Source organism: Drosophila melanogaster, chromosome X, assembly GCF_000001215.4.
Source record: "Drosophila melanogaster chromosome X".
Classification (NCBI taxonomy): Eukaryota; Metazoa; Arthropoda; class Insecta; order Diptera; family Drosophilidae; genus Drosophila; species Drosophila melanogaster.
In genome coordinates, this window is record NC_004354.4 from 14,306,732 (window position 1) to 14,323,315 (window position 16,584).

The window sequence follows — 16,584 nt, forward strand, 5'->3', positions numbered from 1 at the left end:
GATTTTGTTCCCAACAACAAATGAATTTTTATTGCACCCTTTCTCTGAGAATTACGATCTTTTATTAGGAAGAAAACTTTTAGCAGAAGCAAAAGCAACAATAAGTTACCGCGATCAAGAGGTAACTCTTTACAACAACAAATACAAATTAATAGAAGGAATAGCAACACATGAACAGAGTCATTTTCAAATTGTAAATATGATACCTGACACCATGCTCAGACAGCCAAATAAAATTTCACCCATTTTAGAATCAGACCTATACAGATTGGAACATTTAAATAATGAAGAAAAACAAAGATTGTGCGCACTCCTGCAGCAATACCATGACATACAGTACCATGAAGGTGATAAGTTGACATTTACTAATCAAACCAAACATACTATCAATACAAAGCACAATCTACCACTTTACTCTAAATACAGTTACCCACAGGCTTATGAACAGGAGGTCGAAAGCCAAATACAAGATATGCTAAATCAAGGTATTATACGTACCAGTAATTCACCTTACAATAGCCCCATCTGGGTGGTTCCAAAGAAACAAGATGCATCAGGCAAACAGAAATTTAGAATTGTAATAGACTACCGAAAATTAAATGAAATAACAGTAGGAGACAGACACCCAATCCCAAACATGGACGAAATCTTGGGAAAATTGGGCAGATGTAATTACTTCACAACTATAGACTTGGCAAAGGGTTTCCACCAGATCGAAATGGATCCAGAATCAGTTTCAAAGACAGCCTTTTCTACCAAGCACGGTCATTATGAATATTTGCGCATGCCATTCGGATTAAAAAACGCGCCAGCCACCTTTCAACGGTGCATGAATGATATTTTAAGACCACTCTTAAACAAACACTGTCTTGTGTATTTGGACGACATAATTGTATTCTCGACATCCCTTGATGAACACCTGCAATCGCTCGGACTAGTTTTCGAAAAATTAGCAAAAGCCAACCTTAAATTACAGCTTGACAAATGTGAGTTTCTCAAGCAAGAAACCACATTTTTAGGACATGTTCTAACACCAGATGGAATAAAACCAAACCCTGAAAAAATTGAAGCCATTCAAAAATATCCAATTCCCACTAAACCAAAAGAAATAAAAGCTTTTCTTGGACTGACAGGATATTATCGTAAATTTATTCCAAACTTTGCAGACATAGCCAAACCCATGACTAAGTGTTTAAAAAAGAACATGAAAATTGACACTACCAACCCAGAATATGACTCTGCATTTAAAAAATTAAAATATCTAATATCAGAAGACCCAATTCTTAAAGTACCCGACTTTACAAAGAAATTCACTTTAACCACAGACGCAAGTGATGTCGCTTTGGGGGCAGTACTGTCACAAGATGGACACCCACTTAGCTACATTAGCCGAACACTTAATGAACACGAAATAAATTACAGCACAATTGAAAAAGAACTCTTAGCAATTGTATGGGCGACAAAGACTTTTCGACACTACCTACTTGGAAGACACTTTGAAATATCCAGTGACCATCAACCATTGAGCTGGTTGTACCGTATGAAAGACCCAAATTCAAAACTGACCCGATGGAGAGTAAAATTATCCGAATTCGATTTTGATATAAAATATATAAAAGGAAAAGAAAATTGCGTGGCGGATGCTCTGTCCAGAATAAAACTTGAGGAGACATATTTGAGCGAACAAACCCAACATAGTGCAGAAGAGGACAATAGTGATTTAATTTTTATTACAGAAAGACCTCTAAATACATTTAACAGACAAGTTATATTTTCAAAAGGACCACCAGACATTAAAGTTACGAAATATTTCAAAAAACACATCACCCAAATATTTTACGACATTATGACCAGGGAAAAAGCCGAACAATATTTGATAGACCATTTTTGTGGTAAGAAAAGTGCGTTGTATATTGAGAGTGACGCTGATTTCGAAGTCATTCAAGCCGCACATAAATTAGCCATAAACACCAAATATACAAAAATCCTGCGTAGCACGATTTTGTTAAAAAACATAACCACTTATGCGGAATTTAAGGAATTGATCTTGACTGCTCATGAAAAACTTCTACACCCAGGCATACAGAAAACTACTAAACTTTTCGGAGAAACTTACTATTTCCCTAATAGCCAGCTACTTATTCAGAATATAATAAATGAGTGCAGTATTTGCAATCTGGCAAAAACAGAGCACCGAAATACAGACATGTAATCCCAAACTACTAAACTACGATAAACTTGAGAATGTAAACAGCCAAAATATTTTAAACATTAAAACATCCACTTGGATTAATTACAATGATAACCAATTATTAATCATATCTCACATACCTATTAACTTTTCATTAATAAATACAGTAAAAATAATCCCTTACCCAGACTCGAACGGCTATCAGCTAGAATACACAGACACACAATCATATTTTGAAAGAGAAAATAAAGTTTACAATAACGAAAATAAAGAAATAAACAATGAGTGTGTCACCAACATTATTAAACATTTAAAACCAATTTGTAATTTTGAGTCAATCCACACAGATGAAATAATAAAATACATAGAACCAAACACAATTGTAACCTGGAATTTAACCCAAACAAGTCTCAAACAAAATTGTCAAAATTCAAATAATAATATAAAAATAAAAGGAAACAAAATGATAAAAGTAACCCAATGTAAAATAGAAATCAATAGCATAATTTTAAGTGAAAATCTCTTTAAACCAGAAATAGATTTGACACCATTATACACACCACTTAACATAACAAAAATAAAAACTGTTAAACACAACGACATTAATGAAATGATTTCACAAAATAATATTACACTTTACATATTTATGACTACTGTCATCATTATACTTATTTTATTGTACTTATATTTAAGATACGTATCATTTAACCCATTCATGATGCTGTATGCAAAACTAAAATTAAGAAAAAATCAAAATCAAAACACAGCACAACAAATAGAAATGGAAGACGTTCCATTACCCCTACTATATCCATCAATCCCAGCCCAAGTATAGGCTTCTCTTTAAGGGAAGGGAAGTGACATATTCACATACAAAACCACATAACGTAGAGTAAACATATTGAAAAGCCGCATACGTAAACAATAAGTGACCACCATGCTAATGTGGATCAAATAACAAAAATATCCACTCTGCATTTTGACACCCCCATACTGTATGCCATCTGCGCAGTATGCATTCTAATAAACAAATTCTTTGACAGCGGCACTTAGCCATTCTTGTAAACAAATCTTAAAGTCTGCCTGCTCTCTCTGAGGCTTCTCCTCCACTTAAGAATCCAAAAGCAATGCTCTCCCAAAAACACTAACATATTCTTTAAGCAAGCACAGAGGCTTCTCCTCATTTTCACTTTCATTTGATTTTTAGTCTTAAGCTGAACGTTAATCAATAAACAACACAATCGATCCCGAAATTTTGATTCGTTTTATTTTGGCAAAACTCAATTTTCAGCGTTGGTCTTAGTTCATATTCGGAACGGTCCATTTAATAGACTCAAAACTATTTATTGCAACCATTTATTTGCAATTATATATATATATATTAGCAAACTTTTTAGCGTTCTAATACGTTATTACGAATCAAAAGTATTAAGTAAATATAATAAATATATTATTTGATCATAAAATAGTATGTACAACATTTAAATTCAAAATCCATCCTAATTCAATCTCTCCGAGTTCCCAGGACTCCGAATCCTTTGTGAATTTAACAATGCAATGCAGCCATAATTATGGCACTCTAAGAACTTAAACTTCGACTTGGCTCCAACTTGGATCCAAATCCAAGTCCAATCCAATTCAATTCAATTCAATTCTATTCGATCCGATCTGCTGCGAGTCCTGTGCTACTGCCACTTGCCTGTACGCCCACTTATCAACGTCGAATGGGGCGTGGCATGTCCTGGTCAACGCCGCTGACCGCAGAACGCGCCGCTGCGTAAATGTTACAGCAATGAGCGGTTTTACAGTTGAGTGAATTAATCTGCGCTCACACGCCCCGCAACCGTTCACAATCCCATAAACATATGCATGTGCGGCATGCAAGCATACAAGCCCGTTTTACACTGCACAAAACGGGCAAGAACTTGTTTTATATCAAAGTAATACAATTAATAAATATACAGTTTTAAGGAGATTATAAAAGAAAATAAGTCAATGCAAAAGTTTCTACCAACGACTCGATATACATAAATGTTACCTAAAATATAAATTATTTTTATAGAAAATTTTACCTGAAGTTCTACCAGTAGAACTTGCAATTGAACGTGCGTTGTTTTTTTCATTTATCCGTTGAAACTTTCCAACTATTTGGAACTCAACATAAAATACTTTCTTTTGTTTTATCTTAGAACTTATTTTCGCAGTGCTTGCATAAACATAGTGTGCATAAAATGTGCAAATAAATATTGTTTACTTTAATGCTTAGAAGATTTTAATTCAAAGGAATCAGTTAACGTCCATCCGAATTTGTAAACACCATTTTCTGACATCACTTTTTGTTTTTCAGCCGAGTGGCGAATGTGTTGCAATAATTAATCGCTAAAAAATAATTCAAATAATGAACGATCATGGTTAAAATTCTGCTGGGCAGTGTACTGAACTCGATGGATTTGTTCAATTTTTTTTTGGCATTTTAAGAACAGCACAATTTTGTTGAGCTTTTTTTTGTTTTTCGGTTTTATTTGCAGTGCAGAGATTTTTCGCACACACTCGCACGGCGACAGCCACACACATACAGGTGAGACCAATTATCATGTTTCAATTTGCATTTGTAAGCACTGCAGTTCAGTTCAGGTTTCGCATGGAGCCGTTGAGCCGATTGCCGCTGATGACGTTCCCTGCTCTCTCGCCTGCTTTTCGGGCATTTGGCATTTATTGCAAATGGCCGACACCGTTTGCGCTACCCTCGAAACCCAGACCCCCCCCCTCCCTGCACTGCCACTTTCCGCTTTCACCGCCCACCTGCCACTCCCCCACGGACATATACACCGAAAATGGCGTCATTTCCGCACCTGACGCGTTTTACAAATCAACGCAAATTTCTCAAAAACGTTTCAACACACACACACACACAAAAAAAAGTAAACACAAAAAATAGATTTAGAGCGCTTACTGTGCAGAACTTGGACAGATTGATACCCTGTAAAGTATCATATTGTAATGTTGCTAACATGTTCTTGTGCCTAAAACGGTTTGTGGCTATCATCGATTTCTTATTAGAGTTTTGACTATCTTATCTATCACGTTTAAGATCCTTTTTTATCAAACTGCTTGTAGTTAATTAATTTTTAAATATATTGCATTGTTATTAATAAAAAAAAGATCAGACCTTGAAGATATGTAGTTTACGTGAGCAGCTACAAAATATCTTCAAGTATGTAAATATCTGCGATTCTGTATCGAATACCGTGTACCCAAGGAATTTGCGATTAATGTTCACAAAAATAAGAAGAAGTGTGTGTGTACATTCTGTGATTTGGTGTTCTTATGCTGCTTTCTCTGTTCGTTTAGCATTTTGGCCATGCTATTTTGTTTCCAATTGTCGGCCAACAACCCGTTTAGTTGCTGTTGTTGGCCGACGGTGCTGGCTCTGCTATTGTGGTTTGTTATTGGCCGTTGATAAAATCATCAATAAATTAAAAATGAAACTAGGCGCTGTCCCCGCCCAGCTTGGCTCGGCCCGGCCACGCCCCCGGTCACTCACTCGACCATAACATCCGTTGGCAGTTAAATGGCAGGACGTTGGCGGCGTCTGTGGCCGCCGCCTGTGTGTGTATATGCAATGGTATTTTTTTTTTTTTTTATTCCTATTTGCACCATACCTCTACTCGCAAAGCGGGTAACTAACTCGCGGGCCATGTCGAATGAATGGCTGCAGGAATTTCTGAGATTTCTGTGACCAATGCAATTGGTAGGCCGAGGGCATTGCCACTCGACCAATATTGCTTGTCTGGCCATTAGAAAAATGTGAAAATATCGATAGAACTACCGCCAAGTCAGCATTCGAAATGTTTACATACATATATGTTACAATATAATATTTCCAGATTTTTTAACCTGATCCATTGGCTGCCAGTTTACTCTGCATTTTCATATATTTTAGCTTTCTCAAAATTGCTAACTAACTGCTTGCCCTAAAAGGTGACCAAAACTGCATGTCTTGATTAAATTTTCTTCGTTTTTTTTTTTTTTTTTTGTTGAAGTCTTTCCTCACACCTCCGAGAATCTGCTTAAACAATATCCTTTTTTGGAAAACCAAAAACTGGAACTGCGAGTGTAGCCTACTTTCGTAGGCTGCCACCTAAACAACCATATTTCTTTGTTTGCTCACATATTCCCGCGTACTCCACACGCTCACACTCAGGTGATGGTGGTGTGGTACGTGTACCTGATGTCCCACTGTTTTGTCTGTTTTGTGTGTTTTGTCTGTTGCAACCAAGCAACACAGCAGCCCAGCACCAACGCCAGCAACAATAACAATGGGCCAGGGTGTACCACAATGGACAGTTTTGCATAACGCATTAGAGATGCATTAAAATAGGCAGGCAACATCGCGTATACGCCGCGTGGTCGTCGATACGTGTTCAATGGATTTTCGCCCATACTTTTTGGGTTTGGTTGAGGTTGAGGTGGCTGCTGCTGCTGCTGCTTTTGGCACGTAATAATAATGGAGGCAACAAACAATGCAAAATTTGTCGAATTTTGATTATTTTATAATAAGTAGTGGATGGGACAAAATATTGCATTGATGATGAAGACGATTCTGACTATGATAGATGGATGGATGGATGAATGGGCAGATGTGTGTGGATGGATTGTTTCTGCGGTCATTGTTTTAGCCCTTTTGTGGCTTATACCGACTGAATGGACACGGGTGCTAAAACTATATATATTTATATGTATACTTATATATACATATATGTATATATGTTTTTCACCATGTTATCGCCACGCACGAGTGATGGATATTAATTGTAATGGCCTTTGCTGCAACTACTACTGTTTAACAATTGTGCACTTCATACTCATTTGTCTTCTGCTTAATTAACTTTGCTGCCGAGGTCCTTTTGTTGGTTTTGTTAGCTTTGAAATTGCATTGTTCCACACACCATAAACTAAGAATTTCGGTATGGTATCTGATGTTCAATGCATTATTGGAAATTTATTGATTAAGGTAATAGTCGAGTCGAATTGATTTTTGAATACTGGCGAAACGCTTTTTGTTCTTGACTCTATAAAACACTTTAATTTCAGTCGGAACTTACCATTTTCCATACCATTTGCAATTATTGATTAGCCTAGTGGCAAAACGAGTGGCTGTCGAAAAATCACAGCAGTTAATAATAATAATAATAATATTTAATACTCTCCGAAAATTGTTTCCCTTTTCGTGTTGGCAATGAAATTGTACAATCACATAAATTGAAATAGTTTCATTATCGATGCAATTGCTGTAATTAGTGTAATTTGCCTTGTGATTTTCTGCTAACTATTTTAATGAGTGTTCGTTAAACAAGAAATATTTGTGCAACTTAGCACCAAACTTGTTAATAGATCTGTAGATCTGGCCATGTCCGTCTGTCGTCGTAGGAACGTCGATATCTCAGGAACTATAAAAGCGAGAAGATTGAGATTCAGCATGCAGATTCATTTTTTCTTGTTTTTATTTATAATTAACATAAGGTTTTAAATTGTGTTGATAGCTCCTGAAAATAATTTTGACAACTCTAAAGTATTCTATGCGAAAGAGAACACGAAATAATGACTGGCAAAAACTTAACATAAACATTTAATGAAAATTTTAGGTACAATGAATAAACATCTTTTAGAAGTAGTCCCAAAAAAATTTAGAGAAAATATATATGATGTGCAGTATGCACGTATATAGTATGCGATTTATTTAGAAAATTGGTACAAATGTAGCAACAAATGAATATGTCTAATCTTCGTCCTCTGACACCTGAGCGCGATAAGTCTTCGGATTGAGCTGCTCATCCGCGGAATCATAGTAATCGGAGTAGGAGGATAGGAAGATCGACTCCGTACTGTCATCGTCCTACTTGCCGTCGGAATCATCGCCGAAACTTCGCAGCGAATCTTTGGCGCAGACGACGGTCCGATCCACATCAGACTCATCCGATGGCACCTTCTCATTATCCGGATCGCTACCATCTTCAGAGGAGATCAAAATTGATTTACCATTGCTAAGCTTCGGCTCCGAATCCCCGCCAGCCATTGCTGCTTCCTCTTTGTTTTTGGGCTTCTTGGCCACCATCTTAATGGACTCCCCTGATTCCGCCTTTTTGTCGGAAAAAGATTTCGGCTTGTGTGGCTTGGGTGCCTTTGGTGCTTTGGATGGGCCAGCTGTTAACGACTTGCGCACGAAATGGCCACTCATCACGAAGAAATAACTGGGATTGGTTTTCTGAATCCTGGGCATGATTACCACAACCTCACTGGAATCGGAGAACTTGATGGTCATTTCCTGAATTTCGCCGAGATTCTTCAACGGTAACATGGCCAATGCGGCCCGCACGCGCTTCTCATCGTCCGCATTCAAGGATGGGATTTTCTTGTGCTTGCGGCGCATAGATCCATTGCCGCCGATGCGCACCGCCTCCTCCATTTTCTTCAGCGTCTTGAAATCCATTGTTTCGTTAGGAAAACCTATCAACTTGTATGGGTAAAGTGCGTGGAAAAGAATTTTCTTGAAATGCTCACCTTGAAAATGCTGTGCTTTACAAATTAATATATTAATTAATATAATATAAAGTAATATCCCCTCCGAGATGTGAATCAACTGAAGTCCTCACGCCAAATCAGAAATGTGACTTGTAGACTGCAAAGTCATCGTCTTTTTTTTTTAAAAAGGGTTGCCAGGGCTTTGTCATGTCCTTGCAAATGGGAACTCTAGACTCTAAAATTCTTACTATGTTCGGCTGGCATAATAAGTATTAGTGCTTTTTTTCATAATAAATTATACAATTTACAGCTCTGGTAGCATAAATATATATTTTTTGAAATATATTCATTTTTTTATTTATAATAGATATGTATTTGGTTGTAAATTGTGATGATAGCTATTCCAATTATTTGTGGCCGATTAATTATTCTCTGGCCATTTCACCAAATAATTTTGACAACTCTAAGGTGTTCTATGCGAAAGAGAACACGAAAGAGAACACGAAAGAGAACACGAAAGAGAACACGAAAGAGAACACGAAATAATGACTGGCAAAAACTTAACGCAGCGTAAGAAATCACGTTCTTGTGAGATAAACATTTAATGAAAATTTTACAATGATTAAACATGTTTTATAAGTATTTCCAAAAAATTTAGAGAAAATATATATGAAGTGCAGTATGTACGTATATAGTATGCGATTTATTTAGAAAATTGGTACAAATGTAGCAACAAATGAATATGTCTAATCTTCGTCCTCGGAGACCTGAGCGCGATAAGTCTTCGGATTGAGCTGCTCATCCGCGGAATCATAGTAATCGGAGTAGGAAGATAGGTAAATCGACTCCTTACTGTCATCGTCCTCCTTGCCGTCGGAATAATCGCCGAAACTTCTCAGCGAATCTTTGGCGCAGACGACGGTCCGATCCACATCAGACTCATCCGATGGCACCTTCCCATTATTCGGATCGCTACCATCTTCAGAGGAGATCAAAATTGATTTACCATTGCTAAGCTTCGGCTCCGAATCCCCGCCAGCCATTGCTGCTTCCTCTTTGTTTTTGGAAAGCATCATTTGAACCTTCTTGTTGCGAGGACGAACACGATTGCGCGGCTTCTTGGGCTTCTTGGCCACCTTAATGGACTCCCCTGATTCTGGCTTTTTGTCGGAAAAAGCTTCCGGCTTGGGTGGCTTAGGTGGCATGGGTGCCTTGGGCGCATTGGCTGCCTTGGCCACTTTCGATGGGCCTGCTGTTGACGATTTGCGCACGAGATCGCCACTAACCACGAAGAAAGAATTGGGAGGGGTGCCCTGAACCTTTGGCATGGTTAACACAACCTCCCTGGAATTGGTGAACTCGATGGTCACCTCTTGAATTTCTCCGATATTCCTCAACGGTAACATGGCCAATTCGGCCTGCACTCGTTTCTCAACCACAGCCGGGGATGGATTTCTCTTGTGCTTGCGGCGCATAGATCCCTTGCCGCCGATGCGCACCGCCTCCTCCATTTTCTTCAGCTTCTTGAAATCCATTGTTTTGGTAAGAAAACCTATTAACTTGTACGGGTAAAGTGCGTGGAAAAGAATTTTCTTAATATGCTCACCTTGAAAACTCTGTGCTTTGCAAATGAATATATTAATTAATATAATATTAAGTAATATCCGCTCCGAGATGTGAATCAACTGAGGTCCTCACGCCAAATCAGATATGTGACTTTTAGACTGAAAAGTCATCGTATTTTTCTTTGCGTTTTTGACACGTGCTAAAAGGGTTGCCAGTGCTTTGTCATGTCTTTGCAGATGGGAACTCTAGTCTCGAAAATTCTTATTATGTTCGGCTGGCATAATAAGTTTTAGTTCTTTTATTTCATAATAAATTATACAATTTACAGCTCTGAAATTTGGTAGCTTTAGGAGAATATTGTCAAATATATTAATTTCTATACCCGTTACTCGAAGAGTAAGAGCAAAGACCCTAGAATAACAAGATGAGTAAAGGCATTAAACACTAAATTCATTGACAAACTTATCCTTTAGTTATGTTAGCACTTAACAATTTAAATAAAACACAACTCGGTTTATTTTCTATAATTATACGCGGTACTCGTAGAGTAAAAGGCTATACTAGATTCGTTGAAAAGATCAGATCTCAGGAACTATAAGAGCTAGAGATTCAACTTGCACCGCAAGTTTGTTGCACAAAACTGCGACGGCCACACTTTTAAATAATGGGTTGAATTTTGTTTTTTTTTTCGATTTCTATTCTATTGCCCCCATTTTTGGACAATTTCAATATCTTTTAGAATTTTAAAGTTCGCGTTCGCATTCTCACCTGCTGAGTAACGGGTAGTCGGGAAACTCGACTAGAGCATTATCTCTTGTCTGATACTAGGGCCATGTTGGCTTTTTATCGTATTTAAGAGTCTGCCAGAATAATTAGCTACTTTTTTTTGTGCAGACATTTGTTTGGACAATGCATGGAAATCTTGGCCTACTTTTCGCCACGAATACTACTGCTTTCTGTTTTAATCAAACCCGGAACGCTATTAAATGTGCACATCGTCACGTCGTCCAGTTGCCACTTGGGAGGCAATCCAAGACAATGGGCGCCCGTCCGAAAATGTAGCACTAATGAGGCACATGCCACACGCACAACCAGCCACCCATCCGCTGGCAGCCATTAGGAACACCCACTTTTAAACACCCACAACCCCTTTTCGCGTTTCGCGAAGAAGTTGCGCTCTGCAGTCGCGCAATTGTCAACAGCAAAACAATATACAAATAAATTGTATTTTATTTCACTTAAGTTGAAAGGCAGCATCGCAAGGAGCCACGCGCTGCGCGTCTTTTGGCAGCTGCACTGGGAAAAAAATCGTTGATAGCTGTCCAGATTGCCATGGATGTATGTTGCTTTGTTTTAAAATGCCAGTTTCAGATGTATTTGCTGTTACTCATATCGTATATATATATATATATATATATATATATATATATATATATATATATATTATATTGCATACAATTTTGTTCGTCCTAAACATTGTGTAGCATTTTATTCAATTGGTGGCAACTATGATGAATAATTGTGCTCAGTGTAGTCGAACAAGCCGGCAGTGGGACGAAACGAAGATGTTGCAAATGCGGGACTTGGGACTCGCAGGATTCTGAAATGCAAAGGACTAGAAGGGAGGGTAAGTGGTGGGGAGGCTAGAAGGACCTTGAGGAGGCGACAGGAGGCGTTCAGGTGAACGTCGCCACTGACAATGGCCCGTCTTCGTCGTCGTAGTTGCATTTCGTGGCTGTTGCACTAAAACAAAGGAGGCTGCCAGGATAATGGCGGCAGGATAAGCAACAACCAGAAACGTCACAAAAGCCAGGACGAAAACACGAGGGGTGCAAAAGGCAGTGGCGCCTGAAAATGGGGTATACACTTAACCCGTTGGGTGCAGCGTCGCCTTCGACGATTAGAAAATCGATGCTGAAACTAAGTATAATTGCACATTTATAATTAATCGACATTTTAAGCGAATTATTATGGACTTCCTTTTGCTAAACGCTCGCGGCATATTTTCTATGTTTGTCTGGCTACAATTTTTAAGTTAATAAGCTGTTTGCGTTTGGAAATTAAGCAGTTATAGAACCGGTTAATGGCTAAAGGCAAAATCGGAAATCTGTTAATTTGTGTGATTCCGAGGGATTATATAGTATTTAGGGACTTATGAAAGAGCTATAAGCTAACCGAATTTCCAAATCAATTCAAGTTATGTAATATATGTATATACATTCAATTCAATTCATCTTTTTTTGTCTTATTCCAACGTGCAACATTCACTTTCTTTGGCATGAATAATAATTTAACTTATTGAAAAATCGCCTCCATGGGAATGACAAAAGTTCAGGGACAAGTTCAGCCTATACGTTCGGATAGATATATATATATATTAAAATAAATGTTTTCATTTTTGTGAATGCCTCGAAATACAAGTATTTTGCTTATTGAAGAACAGATTCCACAGGGGATACAAAAGTTCATGGACATGCACCCCACTGAAAGGGCAAAATAGATAAATATAATATAAGAAATGTACTTTTCAAAGGGAAGGAGAAATGCGTGGGTAGTCTATATATAATACACTTGATGGCGAACGCTTAGCAGACTGCTCTTGATTTAAATGAGACCTTAATGGCTCATAGACTTTCAGTTTCGCAGAGGTGTGTGTGTTCTACGTCCTAGCCATATCTTAAACCCCTCAAGACAGAGGACTTTTGTGGCAAGGTGGCAAAGGATGGAAGGATGAATTCATTGCAGCTGCTGCTGCTGCATAAATGCTGAAAGTTTCCTCCAAGGTAGCCTTGATGTTGCCACTGCACTTTTTGTGCCGCATGCCGCAGCAAATTCCCCTTGCCTCGTCGCACCACGCCCAACCAACCCGCAACTTTTGCCCACCTGCATGCAACAGAGTTGCAGCAACGCTTTTTGGCTCGCTGAGTGCAATTTTTTAATGACAACTTTCGCCGGGGACTGAGTGAGTGGGTGGATGGGTGGGTGGTATGGTCGAAAATCAACTTGATGCTGCTCGACGATGCGCAAACCGAGCGAAGTGAGTGCAAAGGGCTTAGGACTCTTGCTGCCAAAAGCAGCAAAAACATGGCAAAAATCAGGGGAAAACCATCAACAGCAACAACAACGACAATGGCAACAACAACGGCGAAAACCGTTCAAGTGAGCAGCCATAAGAGATTTCCCCGCCGCACCAGCCAAGAAATTCGAATCCGAGTGGCAAGTCAGAGCAAAAGTAAAGCAAAGTCAGCAAAGTGCAACGCGCAGGGAAAACAACCTGAAAGCAGAATGCACCGGAAAAAAAAACAACTACGCCATGAATATGTAATCAATCGAGGAAATGTGTGAAAAATATATATTGAATACACTTTAAATTTTAATTAAATGAAAAATGACTTAGAAGGAAGGACTTCTATGATAGTAATTCAATCAAGAAATACACAATACAGAAATAATAATTTTGAAAATTGCGCTATTGAATGTTTCTGTAATACATGCATAGAATACGTAATCAATAATTTCGAAACAAATTTAATGTTAATTAGGTTGTTTAGCCATTCAGTCATTATAATTTTATTTTAATGAGCTAATAATCGAATCAGAAACGACTGGACTTTTAGCTGCAGTTCAGAAATTCGTGAATATTGTATGCATGTACATATATTGTGAAAATGCAGCTGATATGTAATAATCATTGCTCATTCGCTTTTTCCCTCGGCGGAAGGAAGTTAATGGTGGCACAATTGGATCCGCAGGCGGGGTGACACACTGGCCGAGTTCAAATGACTCGAGTATCTCGAGATGGCGAAGTTGAAGCTGAAGTTGAGGGTGTGAGTGCAGGAAGCAGGATCTGCGGCTGCCATCTTAATTTGCATGCACTCGCTGGCGGTGCGTGTGTATGTAATTTATTTGTCGCGCGAGCGGAATTCCCTTGAACTTGTCCGCTGGCATCAGCATCACCATCACCATCAAAACCAGCAGTAAGGAGCGGCAGTAGGAGCGGCAGGCGGACTTGCAGCGTGCAACATGCAACATGAGCAGCAGTTAGCAGTCAGCAGTCCGTCTCGTGTGTCCTGCGTCCTGTGTCTGTGCCACATCGTGCGTCTGCCGACAACACGCAGGACTCTTCGTGCCGCCCGCTGCAATTGCAACGCTGCCTGCCCTATCGGCCACGACTGTCGCTCGGAGGCGCCACACGAGCTGAGGTAGCCCAATAGAGTCCACACCGGACACCGCCAGCGATGCCCCGCCCCTTCGATAACAAGTGGGCGAACCTATCAATTTGTAAATCTAAAATTATATAAAAGAAATAGGAAAAATTGTTTTCATTTATTAAATACTTACCCATAATAGATTATTTATCTTTATATTTAAGTAAATATTCAATAAATGAGTACCACATCCATATGTATGTACAAACATACAAAGCACACCGAAACCGTATGTATGTATTGTAGAATAAGAAATGAGATGCAATTGAAAGAAGAGAGAGATCAAAGTAAAAAATGTGTCTCAAATCGCTTTCGTTGACAGCAAGAATCAGTGGGCAAATCGAAGGAAACATGCAAAACTAACTGTTTGTGAATGAATTACTTTGGATAACGGAAGATAATACGCGAATGATGAATAAGAATTAGTGTAGCTGTGTTCATTGTATCCAAATAATATTCAAACAGAGCGGTGCATATATATTTCATACATACATACATATGTAAGTATTTACATATACATATATGCATATGTATTTTTCATTGATAAAGTGGGTGTGCTTGTTTTCAAAGAACCCCCCTTCAATTTTTTTTTTTTTTTTGTTAATTTCGAGTGCAAAACCACATTACACGTGTTTATTTATTTTGGGGTGGTTTAACCCCTGGCGACCCCTGGCCCGGCATTTATCGAACCTTTGCTCATCTCCCATGCGAATGCAGTCCACACTCGCGTTCCACAAGTGCCACTATGGCGCCTGCGCATCGCCCAAAAGCGCCGCACGAAGTGGATTTCAGTTAAGCGGAGCGGGAATCGGAAGTGGAGCAGCGGACACACGGCCTCACCCACACGCATCCTTCGTGTGCGCTTTGCCAAAGGTGGGCGCGCGCGCGTGTGTGTGTGTGTGTGTGGAACTCGTGGGCCGAGACACTGACGACGCGACACGAGGCGACACGAAGCTTTGGCCGAGTTTCGAGCCGCGAGTGCTCGGCGGTTCAGTTTCGTTTAGGTTATCGAACACAACGGTTTGTGCCGCGCGATTAAAGGCGGATATATTCACTGCATTTGACTCGACTCTCGATTCGATTCGTTTCGTCTCGTTTCGGATCGTCTTGCCACACAACTCGAACTCGAATGCGAAAGCGAATCCTCGACAACTGAATTCCATCCGACATCGAAACTGTTTATCTCGGGAAATTCAAACGCTGCAGGAAAGGCGGTGAAACGGTCGCGATCGCGATCATCAAATTGCAATTGTGGCTGGCCCGTCCTAAACCGCCTAACGTCCCACGTCCCACGCCCCCGCCCGCCCCACACGGAACGTTGTCCCCTCACCGCGCCGCCCAATACATTAACCCCCGTTAACCCCCGGGAAATTCAAAACGCGTCGCGTCGCGTCGGGAAACGCGTGCCGCCGCCAATTGCATCTGTTGTTTGTTGTTTTTTTCGGTTGAGTGTGTGAGAGTGTGCCATCTATATTGCATTGTTGTTGTTTCTCTTTTTGGGGTTTTCCTCAATTGACAAGAAAAACACGAAAACAAAGAAGGCGAGAGACGTACAAGTGAAACGTAAACAATGAAAAGTGAGACGACGGCTGGCGAAAAAGTGAAATCCAGTTGATTGCAGTTTGCAGTTGGCAGCAGCTGCAGAGCGAAAGCGAAAAGCTTAGCATACTTTTGGGCCTGCCCCAATAACTCAAGCCGTAAGTGTCCTGTGTGTGTGTGCACTGCTGATGTGTGTGTGTGTGTGCGTGTGCGGGTGGTGTGCGTTGGTATTGTCGTGTTTGTGTGTGCGGATGAGCCTTTTAAAGTCCCGAGGCTGTTGCTGCCCAATTGAAACGGAAATTCACTCAAAAAAGCGCCAAAAATGTGGCAAAAAGAAATTTACTACAATTACAACTAAAAACTTACTAAAAATCCTAACTTAACTAATTTCGTAATTTTTAAAGTCCGCTGGCTGAAGAAGCGGAAGCAGAGTATTAGAAGAATATTACTGTTAACTATACAACTTTCATGTGTTGAAAAGCCGCTGGCAAAACAGAACATCGTAGTCTTATAAAGAAATTTTTATTTAAGTGTTTTAACATATAAAATCTCTTCACC

General features: G+C 39.4%; 3 protein-coding genes across 4 annotated transcripts in view, besides 3 other annotated features; 1 reads left to right on the forward strand and 2 right to left on the reverse strand.

Moving 5' to 3' along the window:
* Positions 1 to 3,559: part of a mobile genetic element that runs on past the window's edge.
* Positions 3,560 to 7,589: 4,030 nt separating this feature from the next.
* Positions 7,590 to 7,677: a mobile genetic element.
* Positions 7,678 to 7,891: 214 nt separating this feature from the next.
* Positions 7,892 to 8,852, reverse strand: betaNACtes2 (Nascent-associated complex beta-subunit-like, testis 2). Its single transcript, NM_167405.2, has 2 exons — positions 8,753 to 8,852; positions 7,892 to 8,698 (listed from the first exon to the last, which is right to left on the reverse strand). Exon 2 carries the CDS (start codon positions 8,679 to 8,681, stop codon positions 8,088 to 8,090), a length of 594 nt encoding a protein of 197 aa, NP_727777.1. The 5' UTR covers positions 8,682 to 8,698; positions 8,753 to 8,852; the 3' UTR covers positions 7,892 to 8,087.
* Positions 8,853 to 9,398: 546 nt separating this feature from the next.
* On the reverse strand, positions 9,399 to 10,419 carry betaNACtes6 (Nascent-associated complex beta-subunit-like, testis 6). Its single transcript, NM_167406.4, has 2 exons — positions 10,320 to 10,419; positions 9,399 to 10,265 (listed from the first exon to the last, which is right to left on the reverse strand). Exon 2 carries the CDS (start codon positions 10,246 to 10,248, stop codon positions 9,460 to 9,462), a length of 789 nt encoding a protein of 262 aa, NP_727778.1. The 5' UTR covers positions 10,249 to 10,265; positions 10,320 to 10,419; the 3' UTR covers positions 9,399 to 9,459.
* A 615-nt stretch (positions 10,420 to 11,034) lies between these two features.
* Positions 11,035 to 11,095: a mobile genetic element.
* A 4,399-nt stretch (positions 11,096 to 15,494) lies between these two features.
* dpr8 (defective proboscis extension response 8) overlaps positions 15,495 to 16,584 on the forward strand; it is a 140,126-nt gene continuing 139,036 nt past the window's right edge. For both annotated transcript variants that reach the window (NM_167408.2, NM_001298310.1), the window contains exon 1: positions 15,495 to 16,184. The gene's annotated coding sequence lies outside the window, so the exon portion shown is untranslated. The remainder of the gene's footprint in view (positions 16,185 to 16,584) is intronic.

Excerpts from the sequence above, each read along its gene's own strand:
- betaNACtes2 (NM_167405.2), bottom strand. The coding sequence starts at position 8,681 with ATGGATTTCAAGACGCTGAAGAAAATGGAGGAGGCGGTGCGCATCGGC.
- betaNACtes6 (NM_167406.4), bottom strand. The coding sequence starts at position 10,248 with ATGGATTTCAAGAAGCTGAAGAAAATGGAGGAGGCGGTGCGCATCGGC.